Source organism: Nasonia vitripennis (genome assembly GCF_009193385.2).
Source record: "Nasonia vitripennis strain AsymCx chromosome 3 unlocalized genomic scaffold, Nvit_psr_1.1 chr3_random0007, whole genome shotgun sequence".
NCBI classification, from domain to species: Eukaryota; Metazoa; Arthropoda; class Insecta; order Hymenoptera; family Pteromalidae; genus Nasonia; species Nasonia vitripennis.
In genome coordinates this window covers 1246706-1260267 of record NW_022279626.1, presented here as the reverse complement: position 1 = coordinate 1260267, position 13562 = coordinate 1246706, and the positions used below count along the sequence as shown (strand labels likewise).

Below are 13562 nucleotides of genomic sequence, written 5' to 3'. Positions count from 1 at the left end.
ATTTATCAATGTTAATCGAATTATTTCCATCAGAAGGTCTAAAGCCCAAGCATCATTTCCTGGTGCATCTTCCTAGTTGCTTAAAAAAGTTTGGATCCTTGTCTAATATTTCATGTTTGAGATTTGAAAGTAAAAATCAAGAAGGAAAGAATATATCGCGAACTGCAAGGAGTCGTTTAAATGTGTGTAAGACTATTGCAATTAGGCACCAATTACTACTTAATTATAGATTAATGTTGAGAGAAACTTATCCAGATTTTATTGCTAGTAATTCAAGTTATATATATGTACGCACTTTAGAAGGAATATCCGAATTCGCCAATTTATTATCTTGTGATTTCAAGTCTGATAAAATATCCGTTGCAACAAGTATCACACTAATGGGAAATATTCTTAAAAAAAAATCGATTGTTATTAGATTTAATGAAGATGATGTTTTCTTTTATAAAATCTATCACATTATTCTAGACAATAATAGTTTCTCGATTATAGCAAAGAAAATTCTAGATTGTTATTTAGATGAGCATTTGCAAAGTTAAAAAATATTTGATGAAAATAATTTTGAATGGAGCGTTCTCAATTCAAAAGATTTAGAACCATTAGTTGTAACGTTTTGTACTACTTTAAGCGATGGATTTTCTTATGTTTGTAAGACCTGGATGTAATTTTTCAGTAAAATAAAACATAAAATAGTCAAGGTAGGACAGACTACCAGACTAGACGTTGCTGGACCGCTAAGCAGGGAGATCAGGAAAGGATATTATATGATCCGCTGGACACAGCACAGCACACGAGATCACGAGCGAAGTCCTGTGTTTACTTTTCGAAGGCCGAGAGCTATCTGAGCGCGCACCTGTAGGATTAGCCCGCGCACTCGCTATCTCTACCTCTCTCGCTCTTCTGCGAATCTTCATCCGTCGCTGACAAATAGAAAGGCTTCAGCTGCGCAGCTAGTGCAAGATGTACTTGCTCGCCCATCTCATCAACAAGTCGATAAGTATTGGTGCTGCGTATTTCTACTATTTTATACGGCCCAATATATGGTGGCACTAACTTCGCAGAGCGTTGCTCCACTCCAGAAGACAACACGTGATTTCGCCTCACCACTAAGTCTCCGACTTTGTATGACGCAGGTTTACGCTTGGCGTCATAGTAGCGCTTCTGGCGATCTTACGCGTTCTGCGTTCTCTACGACGCTTGCTTGCGCAGCTGGGATAAATCCCACATGCAATCATGCCATGCATTGATCGCGCGTCGCTGCAACTCTTCTTCTGCGGCGGCGTCCTGCTTGCGCCTCGCTACAGAAGGTTTCCTCGGCTGAGTCCCATACATCAATATGGCTGGACTCACGCCCGTCGAGGAATGAGGTAAAGTATTATACCTGAAAGCGATGTCGCGAAGGCCGTCAGAGGTCTTGCCTCCGGTTTCAACATTATTTGATGGTACGCGCTGCTAAGGTCCAACGTCGATATGTACTTCGCTTTCTGCAGTTTACGAAGGATATCATCCATGTTAGGTAACAGATATGCGTCAGCCTATGACAGCGCATTAACTTTCCGGAAGTCGACGCAAAAACGATATTGCCCGTTCGCTTTGCGCACCATCACTATCGGGCTTGACCAAGCACTGTCGGAGGGTTCGATGATTTCCGCAGTAAGCAACTCTCGTACTTGTTGATACATCTCCTCCTCTATTTTTGGCGACACAATACTTCTGTTTTATCGGCCTAGCCGATCCAACGTCTATCCCGTGCTCAATCAACTGCATCCGTCCGATCGTACGGTTGGATGTAGGCAGGATGCTGTCCAGCATCCTGCGAATCTGCGCGTGCTCGTCGTCACTGATGTATGCGAGTCCAACCGCGGCGATATCTATCGCCCCTGCTGTAGCTATCGTTGCCACCTGAAGTTGGACAATCTTTCGCTCTTTCTTCAGATACAGGACGTTTTCATTTGGATCGTGGACTGCGCCGAACAGGCGTCCGAAATTCGTCCCAACTAGACATTCGTTGGTCGCTTCGGGCATGATCGCCACCGTTACGTCGCGTTGTACACCCGCGACGTCGAATGGCAAATCCACAAATCTTACGATAGGCGACGTCTGACCATTTGCACACTGTGCTTGACGGCCATCGCGTTGTCGCAAAGGTCGACCGCAGGCGCTAGCGATCTGAAGTCCTAACGACCCCATCACTGTCATAGTTGCGCCTGGGCCATAGAGAGCCCTTACTCTGACCCTCCGATGCCCACTTGTACCCACCAGCGCGACTCATCTACATTTATCAATATCGTCGGCTGGCGAGATTTGCTGGACAATAGTGCGATCAAAATTGCCTGCGGTTTCGCGCGAGGTATCGGCTACGGCCTCCGTCACGTGCCTCTGCTCTCTGGGAGACTCCTTTCGTGACGGTTCGAGAGAAGTAGTAACCTCGCCTACTCCTCCTTTTTGCCGTTTCCCTTACCCGAAGGACAGACTCGGGCAAGGTGGCCTTTTTCGTGGCAATTGAAGCACTCTATTGGCCTCCTCTGTGCTCTCTTTTGTCCGATTGACCGGAACCCTCGCCAGACTTCTGGCTTTTGCGCTTCGGACTAGGAAACTTGCCTCTCTCTTTCCTAGGTCCGGAGCGTCCTCGCTGAGGGGCTGACTTCTTGCTGCCTCCTCCAGCGTTGACGTGCTTCGCCGGTTGCGCTATCACCGTAAGCTTCGCATCTAGTAGCTGGCTTAGGGCGTCGACTATTATGGACAGTGCGTCAGTCGGCTCTGCCAATCCTACTGCTGCGAGCGGCGTTTTAGCGCGTCTTTGGCGTCTCGCCCTTAAAGGCGCATTCGGGAACGATTGCTACTCCGGGCTTTGGAGGTGCTCGATATGAGGCTTCGCAGGCTAGGGCGGCCTCAACCTCGACCGCTGCCTCGAGTAATTGCTACACGGTTATAAAATCTTACCGCTGGAGTCCTCGTTTGAGAGTGGGCAGCATATTATGGTATATCCGATCCAGTTGCTGGCTAGCGTCTGGTCGGGGTTCCATTCTCCGCATAATGCCTTGCAGGTTATTTACATAAACCCGCACGCATTCGCCAGGCCCCTGCGTTCTCGAAATTACTTCGCTTAGTAACTTCTGCTGGTAGCCCTGCGTCTTCCCGTACCATCTCTTAATACATTCGCAGAAATCGTCCCAGCTGGACCATTCTCCCTGTTCAGAGAGCCGGTTCTGTAACCATTCGTACTGTACGTCAATACCTCATGTAATGACTCTAAAATCTGCGCGTCTGACAGGTCGTCCAGCCTTCTGCGTCCTTCCATGCGCTGTAGGAAGTTCTCGACGCTTAACGATGAGTCCCCGGTGAACTTAATCCCCCATTTGTTCACCGCGGGACCGATGGGTCTGTTGTTCTGTCTTCTCGACCCATCGTAGTTGCTACTGTCACTCAGCGCTTGCGTATGCGCGTTCATCGCACCCCCCCCCCCCCCCCAGCAACTACTGGGGGTTGTGAATAGGGAGGATTCGCCGGGATCCAAGAGTTGGAGGCTACACCAGCCACCGCGCCCGCGTCTTCGCGAAAGCTGCTGTGATTCATGTGATTTATGCTGTATGTATCTTGAAAATTCTCATGACCGGCTTTGCGTGAGTTCTGTGGATTACTTTCGCTTGCTGGTGGATCCACCCTTGTACTGGACGCTATGTTAGTCGGCCATTATGACATCATGACCTCTATCTTGCACATCAGCGCCCTGATCGTTGCGGTATTCTCAGCTATCGACTGACTTAAGAGGTCATTCTGAGCTACCAAATTTTGCGGTGATATTTCGTTACTCTGGGCGTATTAAAATTGAAGTGACTATATACCTCGCGACTGCCGCGTTCTCGTAGAATTTCCTCTATGTAGCGCCGCAAGCGCTCGCACTCTCTCTCACACACTCGCGCCGCTGCGCGCTTCGCTCCACTATAGCGTGCATGGACTATACTTCGCGGCTACACGCGTTTGTGTTGCCGCTTTGCTGCCTATTGCTGTTTAATTGTTAATAATTAAACAACTTACAATTTCACATACACGCTCTGCTTTCACACGAGACGCCATGAAAAAATAATTATGCTACTCTCTATCCTAACGAGAGTGCTTTAAAATTCTCCCGACAACAAATAGAAAATTATTCGACTCGGAGAGCATGCCATACTAGTGTCAGCTTCAAGTTTCTCTGCTCCGAGTCGTTTAATTCTACGTTGTGTGATAATATCGGTAGATATTTGTTCTCGGCCTGGCAACAAAAATCTCCGATTATTATTTACAGACCCTGCGACCAACAAGAGAGGCCGGCCAAGGAAAAATGTGTACACGGCTAGGCGTGTGAGACCTACGCCAGAGACTCCTAGAGTGGAGGTCAACACCGAGAAGAGGAGGCCTGGTCGTCCGAAGGGTTCGCGCAACCGCAAGCATGCAACGACACCTACTAACCCATCGACGTCACCACGAAAAACGCGCGCAAATGAAGCCCAGTAACGGTAGTTACCGTAATAACGTGTTTATCGCCCAAGCATCCCCAGACTCCTGGTCGCGAACCCGATGCACGACGCTACGGTTCGCGATAGAATCGCCATCTGGTCAATAGATCGATCTAGGGGCGGGGGGGGGGTGTAACGAGTTAAGCACCGCGGCTAACTTGTAGCGGTATGAGTACCGCTGTGCCGCGACGAAACAGGGTAGGAAAAACACGTGCGAATTCGGGAATATGAGCGAGAGAGGTAGAGATAGCGAGCATGCGGGCTAATCCTTCAGGTGCGCGCTCAAATAGCTCTCGGCCTTCGGAAAGTAAACACAGGACTTCGCTCGTGATCTCGTGTGCTGTGCTGTGTCCAGCGGATTTTTGTTATTAACGTTGCGACGTTGCACGTCGTAGCAGCACCAAGAGCGTATCGTGGTTTGCGCGGCAAAGTTTCCGAGTTTCTCGGCGCGTGCTTCACTTGTAACAGGATAGGTCATTGCGCCTCGCAGTGTCCGGAAGTAATCTGCTACAGATGCAAAGAGAAGGGACAAACCTCGAGAAACTGCATAAAACCTCCAACGGCGCCTGCGAACTCGGCTCCTACGACATGAATTAAGGAAGCTCCTAACACCCACTGTCAGTGGTGCGGACGAGAAGGCGTCGCTCTACTCTCGTGCCCGACTGCCGTTTAGTAACTGCAGCTCCGGGAAACTTGAAGTTGGTGGCTCAGAAATAAATAAACCTGCGCCCCCAGGGAAAGAAAAAACAGAAGGAAAGGAGCATAGAGAAGTAAAGTTCGCTTAGCCACTCTTAAAACTCAACGAAACCGAGAGAAGAGACGAGGAAGAAGCGCGCCGGTTGAGGAGAAGGCCACGAGGTTACTGAGCGAGAACGAGAAGGGAAAGAGAAAGAGGTGGGACCTGACCGCAGCCCGACTAGACATTCGAGGCTGCCAATGATTCATACCATCAGGGGTAGAGAAAGAGAGCGAGAGACGGAACGCTGAGAAGAGCGGAAGCCCTCGAAGCTCACCGAATCCGCTCTATAAACCAGGCGTAAGCACAGAAGAAAGTGCTGACGAGGAAGAAGTGGTAGCTGGAGCAAACACAGAAAATAGAAATTTCCTGTCTGTGAGCCTAGGCGGGCATGTGTATCAGGCACTGCTCGATCCTGGGGCAACTCTGTTGTTGATTGTCCCAGAAATTGCTGAGAGATTTCGGGAGCGGTTAACAAAGAGCACAACTAAGCTTCGCACAGCCACGTGGCACATTCACTCAGTGCTTGAAGAGCTGGAAGTGATACTCGACATCGGAGGCAAAGAACAAGCTATAACTTTCAAAGCCGCACCGTCGGCGTCGCTCGAACAATCAATGATTCTTGGCATGGATTTTTTTAAGAAGTACGATTGCGACGTGCGACTGGGAAGAAGTTTGTGGCGTACGGGAGAAGGCGATTGGCGACCATTTGTTGATACAAACAGCAAAGAGGAAGCTACCGTGTATGCGGAGTGCGCCGGCCTGTCGACTATCACAGAGGAGCGTGCGGAGGTGAGAGAGTTAGTAGAAGGGATCCTCAAAGAGCAAGGTTCATCGATAGGGCTCACGCATCTTACGGAACACCTTATCGAGCTGATGGACTTTACGCCGATTCGGCATAAGCTTTGGTGTGAATCCCCAGCAAAACAGCAAGACGTGGTCGAGGAAGTGGAAAGATTGTTCCTTGAAGGAATAATAGAGAGATCGGCGAGTGATTAAACGAGCGCACCTGTCATGATCCGCAAGCCCGACGGAACATGGAGATTTTACGTCGATTATCGCGATCTGAATCGAGTCACTATTAAGGATGAGCATCCGGTTCCTAATATAGACTTGATTACGGATAGGCTACGCAGTGCTCGTTATCTGTCAAAGATCGACCTGAAGCAATCCTATTATCAGATCCCACTATCGCCAGAGAGCAGAAAGTATACGGCTTTTTTTGTGCCGGGCTCAGGCCTGTGGCAGTTTAAGCGTATGCTTTTCGGTTTGTGTAATGCACCCAGGATCCAACAGAGATTAATAGACGCTCTGTTTGGTCCTGCGTGCGAGCCAGTGGTGTTTACCTACCTCGATGACCTGGTGATCGCCACGGAGACGTTCGAAGAGCACCTAGAGAGGCTCGAGTTTGTCCTAAAGCGACTCACGGGCGCGGGGCTAGTCGTGAATGAGGAAAAATGCGAATTCTGTTTCTCTCAGATAAGGTGGCTGGGTTTCTTGTTGGACAATGAGGGACTGCGTCCTGATCCCGAAAGGGTAGAGCCAGTGAAAAACTTTCCAGCACCGAAAAACGTAAAGCAGTTGAGGCGATTTCTGGGCATGTTGGGCTGGTATTCGCATTTTATAGATTACGAATTCGAGCTCAAAGTCCCGCTCTTCCGACTGCTGCATAAAGATCAGAAATGGGAGTGGGGAGACGAGCAACAAGAGGCTTTTGAAGCTCACCGACACGCGCTTACCATAGCCCCGGTACTTGCTCGGTCCGATTTTATAAGGCCGTTCAAAGTACAGTGTGACGCTAGTGGCGCGGCTATCGGGGTCGTCCTGCCTCAAGACCATGACGATGGCGAGCACCCGATAGTGTATATCAGTCGTGTACTGAGTCCTGCCAAGAGAAATTACACGACAACGGAGAAAGAGTGTTTGGCGGTGGTCTGGACTGTAACGGTTTAACTTTCCCCAAGAGACTGGATAGTCAGTCGGATCTGGATAGGGGAAAGGAGCAAGAAAAGAGTCTGTTTTTATATTCTTAATAATAACAAAATATATTTCTTAAGTAAAGAATAGCAAGTGGGAATCAGTTGTTAAATCCCGGCTGAAACAGAAATCAATTATACGTCTTGTTAAAAATATTTCGCCTTTACAAATTGATTTGTTTAAACTAACACGGTTGACAATTTACAAGAATATCTACGCGATTTCGTTACAAGAATGATTCGGTGTTCGCGGCTACGGTGTTTTGGTACGCTGGCGGTATGACGGATCGGTGGCGGATTTTGAGGTTAGGAATTCATTCGGTACAGTGGAGTCTTGTGCGCACGGTTACACCGATCCGAATGTGTCGCGTAACAACGATCTCGACCGCTCTGTGTGCGCACAGTAACGATCGGGATACTGCAACGGGGTTTTGAGGTTATCCCTCGGATTTATGGAGTCGTCTGCGCACGGCTTCATAAATCTTCGTCGCTCGTCTCGTTCCTCTCTGTATTCTGTGTGCGCACAGAGATAAAGCGAGTCGTGAGATGTCGGCGTAAGGCTGGCTTTGTTGGTTAGGATTTTTACGGTGGCACCGGGTATCGTTACGTGTGCTCACGTAGACGAGGCACGATGACGCTCGAGTGTTCCGGGTTGCCTCGTGTGCTCACGACGGCAATTCGGAGTTTCGGGTTTCAGAGTTTTGGGTTTTGGTTCGTCTACCAAATCGTCACGTGTGCTCACGAGACGACTTCGTCGGCGCAGATCTATCTCTCGCTGTAGTAACGTGTGCGCACGATGCTACCTGGAGTGGAGCTCGAGTAGAACTGCCCATCGTGCCGCGCGATCCGCCTTATAAAGGCGCGCGGCGCGGATATGTATGGGTGCGTTCACGGCGCACCACGTATGCCGCTCGCGCCACCTGGCGCGTCGTCGCTGAGTCGCTCGCCGGTTGCCGCGCCCTATATGTGCGAGACTCATGTCTCGTCACAGGACTATCAAGAAGCTGAGGCCGTACATTGAAGGAGACAGCTTCAGCGTGATAACCGACCTCAAAAGTCTGCAGTGGTTAAGGAATTTAAAAGATCCTAGCGGTCGTCTAGCGAGATGGACGATTGAATTGCAGCAGTGGCAATTTGACGTGATTTATCAGAAAGGTGAGTTAAATCTATCCCGAAGTGACGACAATGGCAAGGATGCGGTTGCCGCCTTCGAAGAGGTACAAGATCCGGAATATTTAAAACTGCGAGAGCAGGTTGACAAATTTCCGGAGAAATATAAAGGATTGCGTATCAAGAATGGTGTGCTTTATCGTTGGCGCAGTGATAAACTGCTGGACACGATAACAGACCGTGAGGAGGCGTGGAGGTTGGTGGTGCCCGAAGAACATAAAGAGAGAGTGATGCGAGATGCGCATTGTCCGCCTTCCTCGGGTCATTTGGGAATAGAGAAAACCTACGTCCGAGTGACTCGAGAATATTACTGGCGAGGAGCCAATTACGATGTATATAATTTTTTACAGTCGTGTGAGAAATGCCAGCAATATAAAACGGCGCAGAGTGGAGCGAAAGGACTCATGGGACGGCGAGTCGTCGAGAGGCCCAAGAAAAAATCGATTTAAATATCTAGTCGTGTTTCAAGACTTGTTTACACGCTGGAATGAATTGAAGCCGCTGAGAAAGGCGGATGCGAAATCAGTGGCCAGAGCATTTGAGGAGTTGATTTTATTCAGGTAGGAAACCCCTGAACATTTTCTAACAGATAATGGCAAGAAGTGTGATAACCAACACTTGAAAAGAGTGTTGGAAATTTATGGTATCAAACACGTCACTACTCCGCCATAAAAGAAGAATTCCAACATGAATCGCCAGCTGAGTATTGACGACTGCGTCTCAGCGCAGCCGTCGGATGATGAAGAGTAGGAACCTGGAGCACTGCTTACGGGTTTCTTTGGTGGCGTTTTCCCGGGAATAGCTTCCATCAACTGGGATAACTGGATCCCGTCTCGTCGCTCGAAGAGCTCGAGTGAGGACGGCGAGGACCAGCAACCAGCTGAGGAGCAAAGTGAGAGAGAGAGAGAGAGAGAGAGAGAGAGAGAGAGAGAGAAGGAGAGAGAGAGAAGGAGAGAGAGAGAGAGAGAGAGAGAAGAGAAAGAGAAGAAAGGGAAAGAGAAGAGAGGCGGTAATAGCGAGAGGAGGAACAGCGAAGACGTAGAGCACGCGACGACGATCAGCGCCTCAAAACCGAGCGAGTGGCAGCAGCGGCTGAAGAAAGAAGAAGGAAGAGGGACGAGGAGAAGAAGAGAGAAGAAGAAGTCAAACTCCGTCACCAAGAAGAGCAATGGGCACAGGAAGAGGCCGCCTCCGCAACCGTAGCAACGAAGCATATGAAGACGGATCCACCTGCAATCGTCATCTCTCCCCAAAGCAACGCCGTCGCAATTCCGCAGAGTAATGCAAGCCAGGAGAAGGCTGTAGCCTCAAGGAACGCTCGGCGAAATGCGGCTCGCGCCGCTAGAGAGAAGAGAGGCCAGATATATCCGGCGAGAGGAGGAAGAAGGAGCTGAGAGCAGCTTACCAGCCCGAGACCGACCAGTCCCAGTGGGGAGAACAGCCGTCATCAATGCTCCCAAGAGACAGAGAGAAAGAGAGAGGAGAGACTTGCAACGGGGTAACCGTCGAGGTAGAAATCTCCCTCTCTCTCTCTCTCTCTCTCTCTCTCTCTCTCTCTCTCTCTCTCTCTCTCTCTCTTCCATGCTACTCTCTGCCGGGGCTGTACCACTCTATGAGTTGGTGCTAATAGCATTGGGAATCTGTTTTGTAGATTGGAGAGAGAGAAATATCAGTCGGATAATCGCCACTAGTTCCCGTCGGAAAGAAAGAGAGAGAAAGTAGCAGACCACGCCACACTATCCTGCGTAGCTTCGCCACCAGCCTCACTACTACAATTCCGCCGGTCCACACGCATACACTACGTGGAAGAAGCCAGCGTAGCGCCGAACCAGCGTGAGCGAAGAAGAGAGCGAACCGCTGGGAGGGGGAAAACCGCGTCGTGCGGACCCGCTCGCAGTTCACCGATAAGCCGAGCGTGTGTGTATGAGAGTCGACGTATGAGGATGCGGGTTATTTAGTCGGAATAAAGTAATGTAATTTATAGAGTGGAAATTATGTACTGAGTAAAGGAGTGATACTGACTCGCGAGAGTATGTTTCTGAGCAAAATGTATTGTCAGAAAGCTTGTAAAAGAACGATAAATTAATGAAGTATGTATAGCGCATGCGCGCAATTGTATGCGAGACCTCGTGTCGAAATAGATTAGTTTTTGGAACACAGCCTGAAACAGATCTCCCCCCCCCCCCCCGGTAGTGCCGAGAATTAAAGTAGTTTTTTTTTCTTTGTTCGCGACGGAATTTTTAGAGCACGAGGCATCATTCGAACGACAGGAAGGAAGATTAGAAGAGAGTATTGAGTATTTACAGAGGTAGACCAAGTGAAGTATTAGTTTAAGAATTTCATAGCCATATTGCCGGGAGTAGGCTTGCTCGATTCGCAGAGCCATTCTGTGTAACCGTCGAAAGTTTCGTTCGCGAACGCGTATGACTCGGGTTAAGTTCGCCGCCGAATTTCAGTCGATGCTTTGTTGTGAATAGCATAACTAGCTAAAAATAAAGACGTGTGATTTCAGTGTGTCCATATAAGGTGTCATAATTTGTCTTCCGATTTTACCCACGGCCGAATCTCTTCAGAGATGAGAAGTTCCCAATAGCCGGCAACGTGTAGTGAATTTTGTCTAAAGTTATACGGCCGAGCGATATTGAAGCCAGTTTTAACGAGTGAATGGTGTAATTTTACGCCCGGATTTCCTCGAAAATCCACAACGTTACAGACGAGAAAGGGAACAACGAGAACCGATCGGATAGCCAAGAGAGGAGTCGATCAATCGTACGACCTTACCTGTAAAGAAAAGAGGAGTGTGGTTTAGGGGACTTAAGCCAATCCCGACCAACCCGAGAATCGATCGGCAAACAGCAGCAGGACGAGCGTCGAGAGAGATAAGAGCGAGAGGCACACGAGCGTCGCCGGAGAGAGGAGAGAAATGAGCAGGAGGCATACGAGCACCCCCAGGGAGAGGAGAGAGAAGAAAGAGAGGCATACAACCGCCGCATTCGAGAGGAGAGAGAGGAACGCGAGGCCCATTTCCAACGCCAGGTAGAGGAGAGAGTGGCTTGGGAGCTACGCCAGCGACAGGAGAGAAAGCAGCTCGACCACCTTCAGCTCGAAGAAGAGGCCCGACGCCACTGTCAATTGGGAGTCAAAATGCTGCGATTCTAAGCAAGCAGGAAGAGAGGGATGCTCTTCTTCAAATCCTGCGGGGCTTAGAGGGAGTAACGCCAGAGACGAGAGAGCTTGTCCTCCGAAGGGTTAACGGAGAACGTAGCAAATATCGTCAGGAGTAGAGAAAAAAGAAAGCAGAGAGAGTAAGAGAAGAAAGCTGAGAAAGAAGGCGACGCCAAGAGAGAGAAAAAAAAGAGGTATTGCGACGCTGTGCCTCCCAGCACAGGTGCGCAATATCTAGCGCCTCATATGCGCCAGGAGTTTCCTTAGAACGCGGGATTTAACGCAATCCTTGACGTTTGGAAGAACGTGGGGAAGACGGAAAACAATCACACAAAATAATTCAAGTTACACGTATTTCGCCCAGCCCTTCCCTACATCGCGGTGGCTGTAATGCCTCCCGCGCACAATGTAGCCACGCAAGGCTCAAATGCACGCTATACTCGAATAACCTTGCAATAGCGCTCGTCCCGAAGTTCTCGCTTCTAACGTAGTGCTATCCTTTATCGCTGTCTCTATCTCTCCTACGCGTGCTCGCGACTCGAATCTCGCTTGTCGGCCGCGGCGCGATCATCGTAGTATCTCTCTCTCTCTCTCTCTCTCTCTCGTTCCCACTCTCAACTCATCTCAACTGAACTCAACTCTCTCTCTCTCTCTCTCTCTCTCTCTCTCTCTCTCTCTCTCTCTCTCTCTCTCTCTCGAGGTTTAAATCGTCTTCCATGTTGACTCTTAAATATAATAACCATTAAATGATTCGTTCGTTGACAGTCATCACACGACTAACACAATTAAGTTTTTGTTGTAAATAAAAAAATTTAAAGTTTGGTGTAACATTATAATTATGCCTTTAATTAATATTATTGTAAATTTTGTGTTAAAATAAATAGTTGATATAACTAACCTTGGAGTCAAAATTAGCAAAATCTGCGAATTCAAATGAATCTGTTGTGTCAGTATGAAAAGAAACAGCTTTTTCAGCAAAAGGATCTGAATGCGAAGCAACAAAAGCTGATCCTGGTACTGTCGACGTTGAAGATAATTGAGGGCCTTGCATTGGTCGGGGTGGTGCTGGTCGTGGTGGTGGTAACTTAGTTTTTTTTGGTGGCAGCGCTGGACTAGGACTGTCAGATCGTGTTGGAGCATGTAACGCAGCAAATGGATCATCACCAAAAGGATCCTAATGTTAGGAAAAAAATATATTTTTAAAAAATTGTGCTAAATACCAATAAACTTGCTAATATTTGTAACATGGAAATCTAGATATAAGAACGTAACTAAATCAATTCATCACTAACTACTGTGGATATGTAATCAATATGAAACATTATTTTCATAATAGTACATTATGCAGCAAGGGGCAAACGTAGCAGATTTTACCTGTGCAGTAATTACCCGAGGGAAAAATATGCTCACGAGGGCAGTAATCAGCCAAGGAAAAATCTACCTACGTCCCATTTTGCATAAATGTTTTATTCCACTTTTGACCGAAATGACACTATTTGAGCCTATAAAGCGGAGTCAAAACTTTTAAAATGTTCAAAGTTTAGAAAAATTCAGAAAATTTTTTTTAATTTTTTCCTGCAAATGGAATTTGCACAAAAATTAGCCATTTCGATTGAGTGTAGAATAATATTATATTTTGAGCAGATTTAGTAAGAGAAGGTATACACTGTAAGACTTCGCTGCACCGCGTTGTTTCATTATTAACACATTTTTACCAAAATATATACTAATTATCAAGATCAAGTGGTGTTCGGAAAAACGTATCAGTCACATGTGGTTTACTGAATAAAATTGATCTGCAATATTTATTGGTATTTCAATCGCATAATATATACAGTAGCTTGAATGCATATTGCCAGTTTCGAAAGATGCGCAAACAAGAGAGAAAGAGAGAGAGAGAGAGAGATTTTAGTTTTTTCTAATAGTTATTAAAAAAATTAATAAAAGTGAATTGCTTGATATTTACCTAAAAGAGAATAAAATTGTACTTCGTGAATATTGATAAGTCCAGTTTTT

At 47.7% G+C, this 13562-nt stretch overlaps 1 protein-coding gene across 1 annotated transcript in view; it reads right to left on the bottom strand.

Annotated features, from left to right (window-relative positions):
* The window catches only part of LOC103316526 (epidermal growth factor receptor substrate 15-like 1), a 480491-nt gene that overhangs the window by 15147 nt on the left and 451782 nt on the right, over nt 1-13562 (bottom strand). The window contains exon 12 of the mRNA XM_031926044.1: nt 12445-12720. Within this exon, the coding sequence (XP_031781904.1) occupies nt 12445-12720 (276 nt within the window). The remainder of the gene's footprint in view (nt 1-12444; nt 12721-13562) is intronic.